A 21,310-nucleotide genomic window follows, 5' to 3' on the forward strand; every position below is an offset into this window, starting at 1 on the left:
ATCTGTATAATAAAAGTCCTTTTCAAATTAAACATGAAATCCACTTTCTATTTTTTATGAAAGCATTCTGTTCTGTTGTGAGCTCATTTAAAAATCTCAGCTCTCAATCAAATATTGTCTGCCCCTCCTCCTCACGCAGGGCAGACAATTACTTTCACTTTCCATTCAGCACTTCCTAGATGTCACTGCTTTCCACGTGTTCTCCCGTTCTCTTTACCATTTAATTGTGTAACCAGGACATGGGGATGGACATCAGGTCCCCCATTCTGGTGCACAAACAAGATTCTGAGATGATACAAGGCTTGTCTTAATAACAGTGTCCACAAAATGGCTCCTGCCTGCTTGCTATAATTTTAATCCCAGACTGAAGGAAAACAAGATTCAAATAATTTATATAGTGTAATTTTTGCTTGACTAATGTGATAAAATAAGACTTTGAATAATTTTTTTGGGTGACAGGTCCCCTTTACAGGAGAATTCAACCCCAGCGTTAAAAAACCCCTACCTCCGAATCCTACATAGACCCCCTCTCTCATCCTCCCAGCCTAAGTGTTACCCCGGGCAAATGCCCCTAACGTCTCACTTACCCCTCTGTGCAGATTCAGGCATCGGAGTTCACGGGCGCCATCTTCTTCTATTTGGAAATCTTCTGAATGAGACCAGCATGGCGGCACATGAGCAGTTGGAGCAATTTTCTGTGTTGCGACAACTGTGCATGCGCCATAACTCACGAAGATTGCTGAAGCGCCGGTCTCGTTCCGAAGATTACCGAATCGGCTGAAGATGGCGCCCATGAACTCCGTCGCCTGAATCTGCACCGAGGGGTAGGTAAAACGTTAGGGGCATTTGCCCAGGGTAACACTTAGGCTGAGAGGATGAGAGAGGGAAATGGTTTATTCACACTTCACAAAACTAGGGGGAGGAGGGTCTATGTAGGGTAGGGGGGAGGGTTATTTTAACGTTAGGGTTTAATTCTCCTTTAAAATAGTTTATTCGCACTTCACAAAACTAGAGGGTGTAAAGTGCAAGAAATACAGGATTCAGAACTTCTTAGTAATCCTTTAATGAACAGTTTCCACTCCAGTTCCGCATTTTTCTTTTAGTGTTAAAAAACAACAACAACACATATCATATCATATAACACATTAATTTCTGGATTGAAACAAATAAATATAATAAAGGCACACATTCATACGCATTATTAGCCATTGTTATCTGTGAGAGAGCCGGAATTGGCATCATTAGTCTGTAAATTCTATCCATCTTTATGAAAGCAATGTGACCATATAGCTGTCTTTTCACCCACTGATTCAGTCTGCCATTGTTTGACATATTATTTTCCCTTTCTCATAACCAAAGTGAACCCCTTAAAGGGTAACTATCGCACTATTGAACATTTTATATATGCTTCAGCATACTGAAACAATAAACTTTCTAAATATAATCAATTAAAAATTCTGAACTATTTCTGAAATAATTAAGTTTACCTTCACTATCCCTCTCTCAGCATCTGTTTCTCTTCATTCTGTCTTCATGCAGCAGTTGAGTGTCAGATTTTCATTGACAGTTAGATCCAATATAAAGGGAGGCTCCCTTTTCCTAGCAGATGTTTTAGAGCTCACTCAAATAACCAACTTCAGCACAAACAAAATAACTTATTTTGGCACAAATCCTGCATGTAGAGAAACAGTAGAGAAAATGTATGTTTATTTTAATAAAGTGAGCACTAATACATCTAATCTAAAGGAGCCCCCCAAAAGATAAATTAGATTTAACGATCATCCAGAATCAGACTCCCAGCTCCAGCATGAAGAGAGAACGAAGAGACACCGATGTTGAGAGGGGGAAGAGTAACTATGTTGACATAAAAGTACCAGAGTTCAGTAGATTCAACATTTTTAAACAATGCTGCATAGGAGATTATATATATATATATATATATATATATATATATATACACACACACACACACACACAGTATTATAATACATTGGCTTTGACTACGCAGCATAAATATTATAAAAGGAAATACATATTTATCATTAATCAAACCAAAGTGCCACAAAAAAACATTTGGTAGTGGTATAATACATTTTCCTTTAAAAATGCACTGAAAATGATAATAAAAATGGTGGAAATAGATAGGCTGTGCAAAATAAAAAATGTTTCTAATATAGTTAGTTAGCAAAAAAATTAATGTATAAAGACAGTGACTGGATGTCTAACATAATAGCCAGAACACTACTTCCTGCTTTTCATCTGTCTTGCTTTCCACTGATTGGTTACCAGGCAGTAACTAATCAGTGACTTGAGAAGGAAACGCACATGGGTCATATCTGTTTACATTTAAATCTGAGCTGAATGCTGAGGATAAGTTGCAAACTCACTGAACAGTTATGTCCCACGTGGCCCCCCCTTTGAATCATTGACTAACTCAGAGTTAGAGAGTTGAAAAGCAGGAAGTAGTGTTCTGTTCTGTTAGACATCCAGTCACTCCAGCCTTTATACATTACATTTTTGGCTAACGAACTATATTAAACACATTTTTTATTTTGCACAGCCTGTCTATTTACCCAGTTTTTATTTTTACACTGAACTGTCCCTTTAATGAACAAGCTGGAAGTGCAATCCCAGATATCATTTAGAATGACTGAACTGCACAATTTATTTAATTAATATTAAAAATATCTACCTATAACTAGTCAGCCATGTATTTCAATATTTTTTAGAATAATCTTTGATGATGTAATAAGCTTTGAAGCTTATTGATATTTTGAGAGAGGCCTGTAAAAAACGAGGGTATGTCCATTTTTGTGATGCTCAAACAAAAATGCCCACTGACTGGACATATCAGTTACCCAAACATTATTGGAACACATGATTCTATTACAATATTAACTATTAGCTGGGGGCTAGCTGCAAGTGTTTTATAGCCTCTGATATATTAGCATATCTGCTTTTTTTGGAGTCGTACAATGATCAGGGCACTTGTAGCAAATGGCAGTTGATGCAGATGGCACTTTGGCACCTGCATGAGGCCAAGAATCAGTCTCATGTGGCATTAGCCTTGCGGAGAGCTACGAGCAGAAAACGGTTTCTTGCGCAGCTTATAAAAGCACAAGCTTTAAAACACACCTTCTGTGCGGCAGTGATAAATGGTAAATACTGTTAATAAATAGCGAATACTGATAAATATTTTGGTGAAATGTATTATAACAAGCTAGTCACACAAAAAGAAAATAAAAGTATTGTAACACTGCACCCTTGTTGATTAAAGTGTTTTCCCCTCTCTTTATCCTACTCCTTTAATACCCCTGCCTAGCATGGGTTACTTGATGTTTGGCATCCCATGTTCCGACTTTCTACCTTCACCCTAAAGAGGGTACCATCAGCGCATGAGCACAGCTTGTACCTCATCCATCCATCGTCGTACAGCAATTCCCCTGTAGAAGAGCTGGGTAGTCGGGAAGTACTCACCATCACTGTGCCATTCAAGATTATACTGTTCTCCTGCATGGGGATAAACACCTTCTATCAGTAGGTCGTTTTAGATTAAAAAGGAATATCCCTGATCGCAATTACATGATATTAATAACACACAGAATTGCTTCATCCGTATACTACGATCAACAATTTACCCATGGCAGTAGGTAAGTGAACGATGATAATTATACAATGAAAATTACAATGGCCTCTGTTTCAATTTGTGCTGCCTCTTCAATGATGTTGTTTTCGGTAGGACCCTCCAGTGTAAATTAATAGGTAAAGGATCTATTATCAAGAATGCAGAGGAACTGGGTTTTTCTGGATATGGGATTGTGCCATAATTTGGGCCACCATACATTACGGGGGTTATTTACTAAACTCAGAGTGCAAAAATCACGAATTTTTTTTTTCTCATAAAATTGGATCAAATCTGAAAATCCAGCATCTCAGACCTGTCAAGGTTGCATATAAGTCAATGGAAGAAGTACCAATGATTTTTTGATGTGCGCTGGGTTTCGTGCAATACTCCGAAGTTTTCGGTGAAAATTCCGAAATAAATCACAAAAGCTAATAAATAAGCGTAAAAAACCTGAGCGGATTTGATCGGAGTTTGTAGCAGAAAATATTGAGATCAATTCAGACTTTGATAAATAACCCCCTATGTCTAGACCTCTTCATCCCTACCTCTTGTCTATGTGTATACATATCTTGTAATTTAGACTAAGAATGATACACAGCCTTATGCACATTTGTATGAATGATGTAAACCAATGTCTGAGAAAAACAGAGTGCTGAGGGAATGTTGGATTTTTAGATTGTAAGCTCTTTTGGCCAGAGCCTTCATTACCTCTTGTGCCAGTTAATGGTTGCCTTGTACATACATCAGCATGTGTATATTCTAATTTATTGTACAGCACTGGGGAATTTATTGGTGCTTTATAAATACGTGCTAATAAAAATAATCTGTATATATGTGTGTGTGTATACACACACACACAACACGTGTCTTTACACAGATTTATAAAAAGAACACGTTTTTTCTTAATATTGCAGGGGAAATGGCTTTTCAGAATAGACAATATAATATATAAACAATATTTAAATGGACTTACAGCTTTGAGCTCCATGTTCCCACCCATGCGAAACTCAATAGTCTTTCCCATGATGAACACCCCTTCATTTCCACGGACAATCGCGCGGCCATCTGCTTTTATGTTGAGATCGCTGGTAGCATTGCTAGTTATCTAAAACATAAAAAGGCAGAACAAATCCAGTGTTGTAAAAAAGAAAAAAAAAAAAAAAGACAAAAGGCAAAGGTAAAATTGATTAGAGAAAGAGATAAAACACGCAAAGGCATATACCATAATGGTTGTTATTATTTACAACATATGCCAGCATTCTTTTCATTCAGCTGCATACTAGTGATGTGTAGGGCTACAAAAAGTTGACCTGACTCTAACTTGCCCTTCAGTGCCCGCACCGACCCTAATCCGGTGCTTTTCCATATTTATAAACCTGTCCCTGCCAAGCTCTAACATCATGTAAGGGGCGGGGCATGCAAGTGCAAGGCTATAAAAAGCAACTGGAGGTGGAAGTTGGGCATTGTAAGGTTGAAGGGTGGTGGCAGAAGGGTAAAGTTCAGCTCAAACCCACCTGCAACCATTGTGTGAAGTCGGCCTGAACCCTCCCAACCCTCAAATAAACCTGTGTATACTACACTGGCCAGAGAGATTTATATCTTGCAACAGTGCAATGCAACAGAGGAAGCTTTTATTAATCAACGACAATACCCAATAAAAAAACAAACTGCAATATTTAGATCCCTAAATGACGAATCTTACCCTCATTCGTGTAGATTTTACATGCTTTCCTCTTTATTTCTTATATCCTTCCTTAAGCCAAGAAGGCTGGTCCTTAATGCTTTTACATTTCATTCCTAAGGGAATAACTTGTAAACTGTGCTGGTTTCATATATGATTTTTATTAAAGATTTATTTACATTTCCTTCCTAAGGGAATAACTTGTAAACTGTGCTGGTTTCATATATGATTTTATTAAAGATTTATTTTCTGTGTTTTTAGCTGAGAAAGTATTATTCTAATGTATTCACTAAATTCATGGATTGAAGGGAAGATTTAATAAATATCAAATAACAGACAATTCCTCAGTTTGTTTCCTAAACTATTAACACTTTCCTGGCTGCTTTGAGCTGTCTACTCCATTCTGTGATATGGGCTACAAATTAAAAGAAAATGCAAATGAATGGGTTACATTGCCCTTAGTATGCTATTTTTTAAACAACTTTCACCTTAACTCTAAGGGTAAGGTCACACAGTGAGATTCGGGGAGATTTAGTAATCCGGCGACTAATCGCCTCTTCTTTGGGGCGACTTATCTCCCCGAACTGCTTCCCCGTCTTCCGCCTGCTACAATGAAAAAACGCCTGCGGCATAGCAGTGGAAGTTTCGGGCAGGCATTTTTTCATTGTAGCAGGTGGAAGATAGGGGAAACAGTTCGGGGAGATTAGTCGCCCCCCAAAGAAGAGGCGATTAGTCGCCAGGTGACTAAATCTCACCAAATCTCACAGTGTGACCTTACCCGAATGGTAAAGACACACAGAGCTACTAGTAGCAGCTACTTGTCACAGCTACAAAATAGACAATAGTGACAATTAGCTCTGGAACTACTAGTAGCAGTTACTGTGCTTATATTGAGAATTGCCTCTGCTAAAACACATGTATTGTCTTAGCAAAACCAATTATCACTACTATATATTTTGTAGCTATGACAAGTAGCTGCTACTAGTAGCTCTGTGTGTCTTCACCCTAAAGTTGGCCACATAGTCTAAAACAACTGAACATATGCAATTTGACCAGCAATATAAATGTGTCTATTTTGCCAATATGTAATTTTGCCCTGTGTCCCCCTCCACCCTCAATTTACATACATGAACACAACATTAAAGGAACAGTTCAGTGTAAAAATAAAAAAAACGGGTAAATAGATAGGCTCTGCAAAATAAAAAAAATGTTTCTAATACAGTTAGTTAGCCAAAAATGTAATGTATAAAGGCTGGAGATAGCGGATGTCTAACATAATTGCCACAACACTACTTCCTGCTTTTCAGCTCTTTGAGTTACTCTGAGTTAGTCAGCGACTCTAAGGGGGCCACATCGGACATAAATGTTCAGTGAGTTTGAAATTGATCCTCAGCATGCAGTTCAGAATCAAAAGCAAACAGCTGACAAACAGTTATGACCCATGTGGCCCTCCTTTAAGAGACTGATTTGGTTACTGCCTGGTAACCAATCATTGGAAACCAAGAGAGCTGAAAAGCAGGAAGTAGTGTTCTGGCTATTATGCTACACATCCAGTCACTCCAGCCTTTATACATATATATTAGAAACATTTTTTATTTAGCACAGCCTGTCTATTTATACTGAACATTATGTGTAACTGGCTACTGCACTGTGCTTACCCTCTCTGTTGAAGCCCTCTGTACATTCAAAGTTTTCACCCCTTTCGGCAGATGAAATTCGTGCTTCTCATAGTCTGTGCTGAACAATGTTTTTTGAGTGCGAGGATCAACAAACTCCATGCCAATGTTGCTGGTGATAGAAGTCTTGTCTTTATCCACGCTGAGTTTTGTTGAGCCCTGCTGAAAAATAACCTAGAAAGATATGCACAGTATGAGATGAACGAAATAATTTCACCTTATTTACTTTTGATGTTTTTATAATTCCTAACAGATTGTAAACAACTGTACACATTCATTCTTGTTTTCTGACCAATGTATGTGTTAATTAATAATGCTTTATTAATATAAAATTAACAAAACAATATACAACTCATCAGCAGAACATTTTTTTTATACATAAAGGAGAAGGAAAGGCTGTTTGCACTTGGGGGTGCCAAATGTTAGGCACCCCCAAGTGATTGTATTGACTTACCTGAAACCCCGGGCCAGTGCTCCTATGAGCAGAAAACTGCACCGGCCTGGGGTTATACCAGTGAGCACCACAGAGAGATCTTCTTCCTGCTTCATCTTTCTTTGTGCGGTTGCACAAAGTCGCCAATTTAGTTTTACTGCGAATGCGTTTGCCCGGGGAAATTTTTATGAAAGAAGATCTCTCCGTGGTGCCCGGGGTTTCAGGTTAGTCAATACAATCACATGGGGGTGCCTAGCATATGACACCCACCAAGTGCAAACAGCCTTTCCTTCTCCTATAAGGAGGAAACTTATTTACTACCTGTATTGCCACTCATGTCCTAATACAAACTATATTAATCATTTTTTTAAATGTAATCCGCTTTATTTGACAGAGTGGCAATACAGGTGATTTCTACATCTAAAGTATACAACATGCTAAATTTATTTGTAGCAATACTGGTGGTTGTTAAATTCTAAGTATACAACATACAGCATATCATGTGGCTGAAATATGACAACGTTGATTAGCTTGTATAAGCTTTAATAAACATGAAATTCTGACCTCAACCTTTAATAAACATGACTTATAGCGTATTCAAGCATTTTTTCTATTTCTATTAATGCCATTTTAATTTAAACATTGAGATAACATACAGGCTGGTTGTTACCAGTGATCACGAGATCTTCATTACGTCGTCCTCCAATCGTACTTTTGTATAATGGATGTATTACTCCCATGTCTGACACTTGTTTAAATCGAAGCAAGCCGCTGTCACGGAACTCCATACTGTCACAGCCATTTGGGCCAATTCGGATCACAACCCATATAACTAAAGTAATCTAGAGAAACAAAATGGAATATTTCAGCTGTTTTTCTCAGAGGGCTTAAAGCAGTCAAAAATGTGGTCAATGGCAGAAATAACTAGGATTATTTATACATTATATGATAGGCTCACTTCTACCACTGCTGGAAATAATGAAACCAAGCTGAAGCACAACTAAAGGTGGCCATAGACATAACAATTACAATCGTTCTTGGAAAAGATCTTTCCAAGAAAAATCGTTCATTTCAACACACACACACACACGTGTAGAGCTGAATCGTCAGATATAAAGGTAGAAACAATAGAATTCTACCTGTATGTGACCATTCAGCACTAACAATGGCCAATGTTTGGGTGCCTTCAAAGGAACCCGATCAAAATTTTCCGTCAAGCTCGATCAGCGAGCTGATCGATATCCAAGTCTTCTGTCGATATTGGTCAGCTCTTTTTTCACCATACATGCACCGAATATCGTACGAAAATTTGTTTCGTTCAATATTATCTGTGCGTCTATGGCCATTCACAGGCAGATTCAGCCCCTTCAGACTGAGTTGATAGCATACAGTATCTTCCCCTGTATGGGGCCTTCCAACAGACCTGTCCAACTAATATTTAACTGTGAATAAACCAGATATCGATTAGACAGGTTTAAAATCTTGTCGAGCCAAGGACAGAATGAAATAGTTGATGCAGTCCTAGCCCCGATGGCCTGCATTCCCATGGTTTGTGGACCTGTAGGGCCAACATATGATTCAGCCCAATACGGCGGCCCACTGCTTCACCTAACGAGCCTATCTTTAAATGTATGGCCAGCTTTACCTTGCTTCATCTTGGAGGTGATTTCATCTTGTGCAATTAACAGGTATTTCCAGAAATTTTGCCCTCTGCTTTGGAGATGATTTTATGTGAGAAACAAAACTTCCTGGGCAACATTATTCTTTATTGTAAAGCTGGGCATACACACCAAACTAGCGGATCTTTGCCTGACCTGGTCACCTACATTCTGGGCCAAATCATGCTTATCTGATTGTTTAGTCAATGAGCCAACAGTCATTAATAGGCAGGACTGCTTTAAAGGGGAATTATCGCAAAAATAAAAATGTAATAAGCTTCATCATATTGAAATAAGAAACTTTCTAAATAAATCAATTAAAAATTCTGCATCATTTCTGAAATAAGAGCTCACTCAAATAACGGATAACAGTACAAATAAAATCTAACAAAATAACTGCCTCTTGCACAAATCCTGCATGTGGAGAGACATGTTTTCTGGTGATTTTTATAGAGTGAGCTCTAATAAATCTTCTAGGCAAAAGAAGCCCCCCCCCCCATAAGATATATTGGATCCTTCATCTGACACCCAACTCCTGAATGAAGACAGATTGAGGAGAAACATGCTGAGAGAGGAATAGTAAAGATAAACGTGATTATTTCAGAAACGGTACAGAAGTTTAGAACGTTTCTTATTTCAGTATGCTGAAGCTTATAATAATTTTTCATTTTCACTATAGTTCCCCTTTAACAAGCCTATGTGGTCCCCACCCAACAGGATTTTTAAACATGGCCAATAATTTTCTGGTCAATTTTCGGCCAGATATCTATCATATAAGCCATCTGGAGGGGTACATACAAGGGGAAATAAGATGCTGACTGAAGGGGCCAAATTGGAAAGTAAAATGTGAGTATGGGAAAATTCAATTGCTTAGTTTAAAACCAAGCATAGATCAATAGAGGCCCCAATCACCATACTTTGTGTTCAACTAATTTACAGAGTTGATTAAACTAACTTTGGAGGAGTGTACTTACTATTAAGTTGATGACGGCCAAGATAAACAGGAGGACAATCACACAAATGGCTAAGTTCCCTTTCCGGCCTCTCAGACCAGTTTTATGCAGACGATCTTCATCAATAGGAATATAACCTGCTTTGAAATTGCTGTTGTGCTCCTTATTGGTGTTCCTTCTCTCGACTGCCTTCTCACGCATGGACTTCTTGATTGGCCCATTGGAACTCTGCCAAAATATATCACAGATTGTGGATGAGTATTTCCATTTCTCACAAACGTTCTTCTGTATAGTTTAGATGAATATTTTTTGGTGATCTTAATGTCTAATAAAAACTCCTTTAGAAGCATCACTGATCTCTTTGTGTTGGAAAATGGTGCAAGACATTCTCAATCTATGATCTAATTTATAGGTTCTGTTGTCCAAAAGTGCACACTAGGTTGTGCACATACTCCATAAGGTTGTCTTGTAGCTGGAATAATAAAAACTAGGAACATAAGCAAAACAAGCCTCAATGGTTTGAAGGTATGAAATAGAGCAGCTGCACCCAGACCAGGAGAATTGCTTAGGCCTTGAACAGGAGATGGGCTTGTGGGCTGTTCAGAAGCTAACTCCAAACTTTTTACATATGGGTAAGAGAATATGGGTGAGTATTTAATGCAGATGAGTGTTGCTACTTTTCTCTCACCTCTTTCCATGTACAGTCCAGGGAGAGTTTAGGTTTACAGCCAGATCCTCACCTAAATTAGATTTTTGATCATGTAGCTAAAGCCATGCACAACTCAGCACACACTGGTTACGAGTCTGACTCATAATCCTGTGTGATGAGTGGGTGGATATCACTGCACTTTGCCCATACAGATAGATAGTCAAACAACAGTATTCTGAATTCCAATGGATCAACCCAAGGCCTGAGAGATCGCTAGGAGAATCGTGGCAAGTCCATGACCTATATAAATTATCCATTACCTTACACACTTGCCCATTTGGGTAAGTTGGTTTGGCTTTTTATTTTGGTGTGCTAGAAAGAGCAGCTGATCATCCATATCATCTGATATGATCATCTGATCATCGATATATATATTGTTAGATCGGGAGGGGTGGGGTCACATATGTATTTTTCAGGCAGTTTTGTTGCAAATTACATCAATTATATATGAAAATCTTGATAGGAAAACATACCACGCACAGTTTTGAAAAGAATAATGCCCTCATTGCAGGAGCTATTCCCATGTCCACTTCCCATCCACTGACCAATTGTACAGTCAAGGAGGCCACGTTCCAGGTGCAAATGACACCTTTCGAAAGTCATCCCTTTAATGACCGCCCCCTATTCTGCACCCTAGCAGCAGCACATTACTATATGTCGAAGAGATAGGGGAGCACACACACACAAACACATAATCACCGGATACTCAGAAGAACATCTGCATTATGTGCCTGAGCAACCACAGCCTCACATGTTGCCCAAACCAGGAGCACAATGGCAAGCCTGCTATAAGCAATCAGCAGAGAACCGCAGAGATGCCAACTTCTTAAACAAATTTATCGGGAGATCAGCGGCCCATAATAATACGGTTGTGGTTTATTTTGTATGAAACATGGCCTATTGGAATGTGGCTGCGGTTTGTGAACTTAAACACAGTAACATTTCTTGGATGTCCAAGACTGAAATAAAAAGCTCTTACCCTGCAGAAGTGTAATAAACGGTCCTTTAACTTGTCTAGAAACCCATAGCAACCAATCAGCTGGTAGCATATCGCTGTTAGATAAGAAGCATCTGATTGGTTGCTATGGGTTACTAGATGCAGGCAAACGTAAGATTTTCTTTAACATGAATGTTTTGCTTGTCATCTAAGCCTGAAATAGGCAAATCTTTTAGGAACAAACAGAGGATTTCGGTGTTGTTCCAACTGCATTTCAGCATGTTATTAATACACTGCAAACAATTAAGCATTTCTAGCAGCAAGAACGGGGAGAACTTATAGTATAACCAAAACATTAGGCACCCCCCCAGTGATTATAACGGCTTACATGAACCCCCAGAACTGTTGTTTCTGTTTAGTAAAAGCTGAAACCCTTGGGATCTCCTGTAGGAGCACCACAGCTCCATCTCCTTTCGCATCTTCCTTCTAGTCTTTGGCCCCTGATTGTGTGCTCATGCTCAGTAGAGTGAAAAGTTGACGTTACAAGGAAAAATGCTTCCCCCCTTTGACCTGCTCCGATGCTGATTTTTGAGCAGGAGAGGAGGGGGGTGGCCTGAGGCAACAGCCCCATGATTGCTCCCAGGGTTGCCAGGTTGGCGGTTTCCAGACAAATTGGGCTACTAATTTAAAGGCCAGGCTGGTTTTGAATGTACAAACTACCCAAGGTACAGATTTGGGCTACTTTTTGGACCTTTGGCTGGTTTGTAATTTGGAAACCAGCCAATGTTTTTCTTGCCCTAATGTGCCAAGCCTGCGTCTCCCAATGCATGTTGGGTAATGTAGTTTTTGTTTAACAACTGCCAAGTTTAATGTAAGACCAGGCCCGGATTTGTGGAAAGGCCACTTAGGCCCGGGACTAGGGTGGCAGGATTTTAGGGGGGTGGCATGCTACCCAACCACAACCACATTTGTTCAAAAACACTGGGGATGCGCTGGAGATACAATAATTTTTAAATTCCCCATTGTTCTGGTCCAGATGATGAAAATTTGCACGAATAAAGGTTAGGGGACAGGGGTGACAAACGGCAGTGGGCCTAGGGGCGCCCTGTATGTAAATCCGGCCCTGTGTAAAACTACAATACCCAGCATACAGTGGGACTAACTTGTGTAGAAGTCAGGAGTTGTTGGGCTCTGTACCCCAGTCTCCCATCACTCTTCAGCATTCTCATATTTTCCCATGACATTCCTCAATTTCAGGGCAAAAATCTGCTGGCCACCAAAATGTCTAGACTAGAGGTTGAGCTGTTTTACCAATATTAATTGAAATTGTATATGTATTAGGGCCTTATGGTGCCCCTATACCTCCTGGGCCCCCTCTGTAGTTACCCCCCTGCTGACAGGAAAATCTGTCCCATTTTACTTCATAAAAAAATTTGTGAAACAGTGAAAGTTTGAAAAAGGTGTATTTTTACATATATTCATTTATTTTTTTATACTTTTTCACTGCACATATTGTGCTATTTCTGGGCTACTTTTGAAGTGCCTCTTGGCTAGTTTTGGGCTGGTTTTGTAGCCGACTTTGGCTGGTTTTGAAAATTAGACCTGGCAACCCTGATTGTAATCACGGGGCAAGGGGGGGGGGTTCCTAGCATTCTGCACCCCTACATTGATTATAATCAGGGCCACCATTAGAAATCACAGGGCCCCAAACAACAACATTTTCTGGGCCCGGCCACCCTAACCCCCACCCCAGATCCTGCCTACCCCACACCATAGTTAAAAGACCACACAGACATCATCACTAAAAATGGTACCCTCCCCCCACACACACAAGTTATAAAAAGCCATTAAGGTCAGGCCCCCTTATAATTTAAAAAAAAAAACTTTGGCGCCAGGCAACTCCAAAAAAGTTTTTAGAAAAACATTAGTAGTCAGGGCCCCTCTAAAAGTTAAAAAAAAACAAATGGGTGACCAGGGACCCCCTATAAGTTATAAAAATTGGCATCAGGGCCCCCATAAAAGTTTTTTTTTTTAAAAAAAACATTGGCGCAAGGGCACCCCCCCATGAAAGTTTTTAAAAAATCATTGGTGGCCCCCCATAAGTTTAAAAAAACATGTTGGCGCCAGGGCCCCCCATGAATGTTTTTAAAAAATCATTGGTGGTCAGGGCCCCGCATAAGTTTAAAAAAAAAAAAAACACATTGGCGCCAGGGCACATTGGTGGCAGGGGCCTATAGAGTATTAAAATAATACATTGGTGGCTAGGGGTTTAATAAAATAAAAAAAAACACATTGGTGTTCAGTACAACTTCAACCTCAGCTCCTTTCGTGGCTCGGGGTCTTTTTGTGGCTTCGGGACTTCGGCGAGTTTGGCGCGGCTTCAGCGTTGTCAAGGGGGGCCCAGCTATTTTGAAAAGTGCAGCACAGTTGCCCCCCCTTTAGGCCTGGGCCCAGTACAACAGTACCCCCTGATTATAACTTGGCTTCTCCTCACTGCTTCCCCGACAGAGATGCTCAAGTAACATTTATGAGGCATTTGTTCAACGGAGCAGCACCAGCCCCCCCTTCCTCATCACTCTGACCCTCCCTCTGGCTTTATAGCAGGTCCAGACTGAGAACTAAAATAGGCCCTGGCATTTCAGGTACAGAGGCCCAAATAGCCCACATAGAGGCCCAATTAGCCCACTAAATAGTGACTTTCTATGGCACCTTAGAGCAGCCCCTCTGGCATTTGCCAGAACAGAACCCACAGATTGCCAGTCTGGGCCTGCTTTCTAGTCTGACTCCAGTACAGCCTGCAGCCATTAACTAATAACAGAGGCATTTGTTTATGAAGCCAGTTCCATGACACACCCCTGATCACGAGCAGCAACATGAGGACAGTCACAGAAAGCACTGACAGCATCGCCTGTAACTGAACGGCCATAATAAACTCTGCTCCTCACATCTCGGACTGCGGCTGCGCACACTGGAAGCTCACTGACTGCTCAGCCACACAGCGAATCTTTATTACTGGGGAATTGTAAAAACCGGGGGAATGGCCCATAATGACTGGAAGGGGGGGTCAAAACCGTGTAACTCCTGGAAAATCCAAGGGAGATGACAGGTATATAACTAACCTGCTCCGCAGCAGCTGCCATCTCTCTTTCTTCGTTCCGCCCACTGTCTGACAGCAAAAAGGAGGCGGTGTGAAGAAAGGTGAATGTGCCATTTTCAAAATAGGGGTTGAAAAGTGTGATGTTTACCTAGTGACACAGAACCGGCTAAACGTATTATTTAAGAAAACAGACAAAGGGCCATTCCATCTTTGAAAGAATGCTTTCAAGCTGGATAAATCCCAGAGCCTGTGTTATTTACAGAAAACGATGTGAAGTGAAATCACCCCCCCTACCCTTTAAACACTTGGCGCGTTCCTGTAGTGCTGAAGGAATGTTTGCCAACAGCTGCCAGAGAAGCAGCAACTATTTGTGTGCACTGCTGTTATTTCAGGCACTGACTGTCCAACTCAGGGGCGTAACTACAGAGGAAGCAGACCCTGCGGCTGCAGGGGCCCCAAGAGGTATAGGGGGCCCCATGAGGCTCAAATTCATATACAAGTTCAATACATTTTGGTAAAACAGGACAACCTCTGGATATGTTTGGGGCCCTAAAATTAATTTGCTGTGGGGCCCAGTAACATCCAGTTACGCCACTGGTCCAACTCCTGGGAGTTACCCAGTTTTCAACCCTCTCCCGTCATTTTATGCCATTCCCCCAGATTTGACAATTCCCCCTGCAAAACAAATTCATTTATCAACACTGCCCAGTGTTGATAAATGAGCTTTATGTGAGAAGCAGAGCTTATGATGGCGGTTCAGTCACGGCTGTGGTATTACGTGCTACTTAGTGCTTTCTGTGACTGATCTCGGTTGTTGCTCGTCAGGCTGTATATCTTGATGGGAAACTCAGCCAGGGGGCCTGGTTAGAAAAAAATAAATCCTGCTGCTATTACTGAGCGGCTTGTATATTATGAGATCTTCTTGTCTGGTGACGTTGTGTTTGTTTTGCCATGTGGTGGTACATGCTGAGCTGTTACCATGGTCACACCTCCCAACATTTTGGAATTAGAAAGAGGGACAAAAAGATTTGCCAAGCGTGACCATGCCCATTTTTGTGACCACACCCCCTAATTACCACGTTTGTTTTACAAAAATTGGCAGGGTATGAAAGTTTGAACACAGGAACAACAGAAGTTTCACTGCAAGTGATTTTAATGAAGGTAGTGGGTACAAAATATGTTTTGGAGCAAAGCCTAATAAAGGACATTAACCCAAAAATATCATGTAGCCACTACTCTCATTAAAAGCATCAACATATCCTGCAGTGCTATAGAGCATGTTTTTATCCAGGACCAAACTGGGCTGTTACTCATACAAAAAAGTCCTCTTTGCTGCCAGACGCAACTTCTCCAAAAGAAAGTCACGTAGGTCCAAATACTGCAATATTTTGGAGGGTTCTTCAGTGGTCAGCCAGATCTTATCCCTGCAAGCAGACCTAGTTTTACAGAAAAACGTTGATGAATTAGTCCTTCAACCATCCAGCAACTGCATCTTCTAGGGTTCCAGTTATCTCTTTAGATGCCCATACAGTATAGAGCCCAATTATTCATTGCTTTTAGTTAAGGTGGTTAGTGTCACAATTACAAATACTGTAGTAAAATGTTTTAAAATCATATCTTTCTAAATGCAAAGGATTCTCCCCAAGTTGCTCAGTTCCCTCGTCTAGATATTCTTTGAGCTGTCTTTACCTATGGGTCATCATCCTTATTTTACATAAAATTTGTATGACATGAAATACCCTTTCCTTGGTGAATAAAATATGCTACATCTGTGTCTCAGAGTTCAGATCATTCAGATCTTTCCTTAAGAATTGCCATCAAGCACATTCAAAATTCTCATATTCATTTATCAACATTTCTGCTCCTGTACTGTCTGTGTTGTCAGAATGGAGTTGACCTGCTGTTTAATTTGCCCTAAGAGAAAAAATATGAGTACTGAAATGCCCCTAGTTTGTTAAAATGTTATTTCACTTCTCTCTCCGAGAGGCTGCACCAAACCCATTAGCTGTTGGTAGGTGGCAATCCTATCCCAGTACAAATGTTGTTTGCAGGTTACAGATTCCTTCAAACGCATCTCCCTGTCAACTAGCTGGAGAGGTAGGCACCATATTTGCTCACTGTAACACTTGCACAGCAGCAGATGCCTTATGTTAGTGGTTTATTCATGCAAGAATTGAACCACAGAGATCACTAACAATATAAGGTTTCCTCATCTGCATCTCCATCTACCTCTCCTTCAACATGCAAGCCTGTTATACAGAGGGCTTTCCTACATAAGGAAAGTGAGTTGCAGTTGTACATCTGCAATTCCCTGTACTGGCAACCAAAACACTCTTTACATCATATTGAATTTTCTTACACTCAACTACAAAGTTCCCAGCAAAAATGTAAGAGTTACACCAAACCAACCAACCATTGGTTGGCTGTGGGGAACAACTTGATGCTAAATACAAGTTTTAAAGGGGTTGTTCACCTTTGAATAACTTTTTGTATGATAGAGAGTGATACTCTGAGACAATTTGCAATTGCTTTTCATTTTTTATTATTTGTGATTTTAGAGGTTTTTATTATCGCTTTGGATACGAAACGGGAATATGAATAGGAGAGACCTGAATAGAAAGATTATTAAAAAGTATCAATAACAATGTGTAGTCTTACAGAGCATTTATTTTTTAGATGGGGCTAGTCACCCCTGAAAGCTGGAAAGAGTCAGAAGAAGAAGAAGACAAATAATCAAAAACTATAAAAATGAAATTGAAATTAAGTTCAAGTTAACTTGAAGGTGAGCTACCGCACAAGCTTGACTGAATGGACAGAAAAATGGAAATGGACTTTGTTTGACAGTCAGTTTACTATAGAGGTGTGCCTGAGGATAGTCCGGTAGACAGTCAGTTCACTTTAAAGGCACAATATACAATAGTCTGTTTGGCAGTCAGTGTGTACACATTGAAGGTTTCACACTCCGGACAGTGACTTCAACTGTATCACCCATGGGAGGGGACTCTATGTGGGTGAAGGGATTGGCATCGGAGGGTGAATGAATGGATGCCTTTACCGGTCCCTTAATATACTATAGGATCACACACCTCTGATTGTTATACTATACCTATATTAGATAGGTTTGGACACTTGGATATATAGTAGATGTACATGGTTGTGACCAACCCCCTATCTCTGGATTTTCTGTCCCCCTGCTCCTAACCCTGGACTTTTTTATGTTATCAGTTTATTAAAAGTTCTGTTTTAACATTACACATATGAGGTTTCTGATGTAACAGAAGGGAAGGTGCAATTACATGGTCAGTTCTTTCTCTTTTTTCTTACCACTCTCTGCTCCCCCCAATCTGCCTGTCACTCTCTTACTCGCAGGTCTGGACTGAGAATTAAAATAGGCCCTGGCATTTCAGGTACACAGAGGCCCAATCAGCCCACAGAGAGGCCCAAACAGCCCCCACCAGCCCACTAAATACTGACTTTCTATGGCACCTTATAGCAGCCCCTCTGGCATTTGCCATATCCCACAGATTGCCAGTCCAGGCCTGCTTACTTGCATTGGGAGATTACACAATAGCAGACCCGCTGCAGGGTATTCTTTATTATGGTTACACCACTGGATAACGTGATGGGATTAAGAGGGGTTCACTTCACTTTCAGTTGGCAGTTGATCAGTTTGACCAAGAGGGCAAGAAAAGTTAATCCTAGAGGAGCTCCTAGAAAGAGAGGGTGAATTATCCACCAGCACAATGGAGTCTTAATGAAAGTCTGTTTAGGAGGTGCCCTGTAACCAGGGTTGCCACCTATTCACACTGATGATACCAGAAGTCCACTGGTGGCGGCTCTGAAGTGAAGAACCATGAAGTCAATGGGTGAAGTTTGCACCTTCAAGGGTGAAACTGGGTGGGGATGTCATGCATCTGTGGGAGCTGAGAAGGTATGGGTTGGGGGTTGATGGACTAGTTGCCAGTAAATTTGTGATACCAACCCTGGCTGGTTCGGTAAATCCCTACCTGCAACTGCTGTTGGAACCCATATTTTGGCCACATGGGGTTATGTAATAAAACACAGTGGTGCTCATTTATGAACACTGAGCAGTAATCCATCTGCAGTAATCCAATGCCAGGGCTGGAACTAGAGGTAGGCAGATGAAGCACCGCCTAGGGTGCAATGATAGGGGGATACTGGGCAGGTACTTGTTGAAGGGTTTTCTGCCTACCTTTAGTCAGTGTTAGCTTTCCCTCTGCTAAACTGCTCTCCCTTCCGCTGCTTACCCCTGTGTCATCACGTCCCCAGTGTGATGTCATCACGCACACAGAGGTGGAGAAACGAGGTGGCTGGCCGGGTTGCATAGGGTGCCTGTTCAGCTTGGCCCAGCCATGCCAAACACAACCAATCATTGATAGGCTTATTTTAATAGCCAGCTGCAATTGGTGCTATGGGTCACTGCACATTTGCCCAAACCCCTCAGGTGCACCTATTTACTAGGAAACATCTTATTGGTTGCTACAGTTTACTGCACCTGAGCAAACGTTGTGAATTTGATTATATATGGGGGAAAGAATGTAAGTGTAGGGGCCTATTTATTATACTGTGTAAAATGAAATTCACCAAAAACAGTGTAAAAACCTGTGTAAAATAAAAGGCAAATTTATCAAGGTGTTTTTTATTTTATGCCACACAAACGCCAGATTTTCCGCTGTTATTTTACATGGCTTCAGGCCTTTGTAAGCACGTTCCGGCGGAAGTTGTTCATGGAAAATGCACGTAATACAATTACACTGTTTTAATGCCGTTTTATTACAGGGTATAGTGTTGCAACCCCCCATAATCGCAGGGCCTGTTTCTTCTATGGTTGTGCCACTGATACAAAGATCAAAAAACACTGGGAAATTCACATCACCTCAATAAAGTACTGCAAAACAACATGCTATCAACTGCCGCAAATTAAAATACACAGCAGGTTTGCTAATGAAGATTTTATTCTTTAAATATCAAATAAAGGTTACCAGCACCATCTCAATAAAACTGTTGAACTCATATGGTTGAACCCATATGGGGTCAGGAACCACAGAGATTCACAAGTTTTCACTCATGCAGAACCTTTTTGCCACTAGATGTCGCCATTGCTTTATTGTTGATACAATGAAACGGACTGCCACTTTTTATTGCTCTGTAACCCCAGCTCTATCTGATTACCATACTGTAAACACTGCCTTTATTGATACTCAGGAATAAAACGCGTGAGGTAAATTAAAACCACATGCTGCACATACTTTGCCCATTTTACTTCAAACAACATGACGTATTCCACAGGTATTTGGAGTCTTGATTTCTATAATCCACAAATCTTACATGGCTTGTCACATAGCGTTTGGCAGCCGAGCTTTATTTTCTGAGTTGCTATTTAGAGGCAGGAATAATTTACAGCAGGGCTGGCCAACTGGCGGTTTAAGGCTGGTGCAGGTCACAATGGGCTTTTTGAAAAGGCCGGTAACTGACCTAAAAAATCCATGTAGAGGATAACACCATTTTGTAATAGCATTAATCCCAGTACAATGTAGATCTGAAGATAATCTGGCCAATGCTATGAAACACTGCACCATTTTGGCAGTCACTTAACCTCTCCACTTCTAAAACAGTTTGGATCTATCTTTAAAGTGTCCATGTAGGAAAACATGTTAAACTGGGTCATATTCTCCCATTTTCTCTTACTTTGACTTTTCTGTTTTTAGAACTTCCTTTCCTATAAATATTTCATACCTGGTGAAATTTAATTATATAAACATAATCATAGTGTGAGACCATTCCAGTAACATCAAAAAATATTTATAAAAAGATTTGTTAGTATACATCGAAAAATAAACACCACTACAAATTAAACTTTAAAATCATAAAGCCTTTATTAAGAAATAACTTACTGAAATGCTTCTTCCAGTCCTCTTCAGAAAAGGCGACAGGGCGACATCCATTCTGCGGTGCTTGATTTCTCCTCCCTGGCTATCTGCCGACAGCGTGTGAAACTGCGGATCAGGGACGATCCTCTTGAAGAAACTTTTGTAGCCCTCACAGGTGAACTGACCGTAGTGTTTCCCGCTGGACTTCACCCCGCACATCACTTACTCGATGTGCTGCTGCTGACTCTGCTCCGAGCCCTGCTGCCCCTTGTCTCCTGCCGCACCAGGGTGGAAGGAGGTCCCGGCTGACTGGAGGTCTGCGGCATGTGGGGGTGGCAGAGAGCACTTGTTGTTGCTCCCTGGTTGTCTCTGCGGTGGTGCTGGCCGCTTCTGGGAGCCGTTTTCTTGAATTTGCGCTCAAGGGATTTCCCCCAGTCTCCTGCACAGCTAATGCAGCACTGGAAGTGCTGCTGGAACTGTGCCCCCCTCCCCTGAGTATGGATGTGGTGGTCCTCCCCTGGTCTGGGCTGCGAGGCTATAGCGGGAGAAAATGGCTCCCAGCAGGTCCGGACTGAGAATTAAAATAGGCCCTGACATTTCAGGTACACAGAGGCCCACTCAGCCCACACAGAGACCCAAACAGCCCCCAC

The 21,310-nt window shown here is 40.9% G+C and overlaps 1 protein-coding gene across 1 annotated transcript; it reads right to left on the minus strand.

The window, feature by feature from the left end:
- Positions 1-2,517: 2,517 nt before the first annotated feature.
- sgcb.S (sarcoglycan beta S homeolog) lies at positions 2,518-14,867 on the minus strand. Its single transcript, XM_018243139.2, has 6 exons — positions 14,792-14,867; positions 10,048-10,254; positions 8,072-8,257; positions 6,965-7,156; positions 4,599-4,730; positions 2,518-3,510 (listed from the first exon to the last, which is right to left on the minus strand). The coding sequence occupies exons 1-6, from the start codon at positions 14,810-14,812 to the stop codon at positions 3,319-3,321; spliced, it is 930 nt and encodes a 309-aa protein (XP_018098628.1). The 5' UTR covers positions 14,813-14,867; the 3' UTR covers positions 2,518-3,318.
- Between the last annotated feature and the right edge of the window lie 6,443 nt (positions 14,868-21,310).

The sequence above is a fragment of the Xenopus laevis genome, chromosome 1S, assembly GCF_017654675.1.
Source record: "Xenopus laevis strain J_2021 chromosome 1S, Xenopus_laevis_v10.1, whole genome shotgun sequence".
In the NCBI taxonomy this organism is placed as follows: domain Eukaryota; kingdom Metazoa; phylum Chordata; class Amphibia; order Anura; family Pipidae; genus Xenopus; species Xenopus laevis.

Bases quoted from the DNA above. Each gene is read 5' to 3' on its own strand.
- sgcb.S (XM_018243139.2), bottom strand. From the start codon at position 14,812: ATGGCAGCTGCTGCGGAGCAG. The intron at 8,258-10,047 runs GTAAGTACACTC...TTGTTTCTCTAG, and splicing joins TGGCCGTCATCAACTTAATA to ATTACTTTAGTTATATGGGT. The intron at 4,731-6,964 runs GTAAGCACAGTG...TTTATGTTTTAG, and splicing joins AGAGGGCTTCAACAGAGAGG to ATAACTAGCAATGCTACCAG.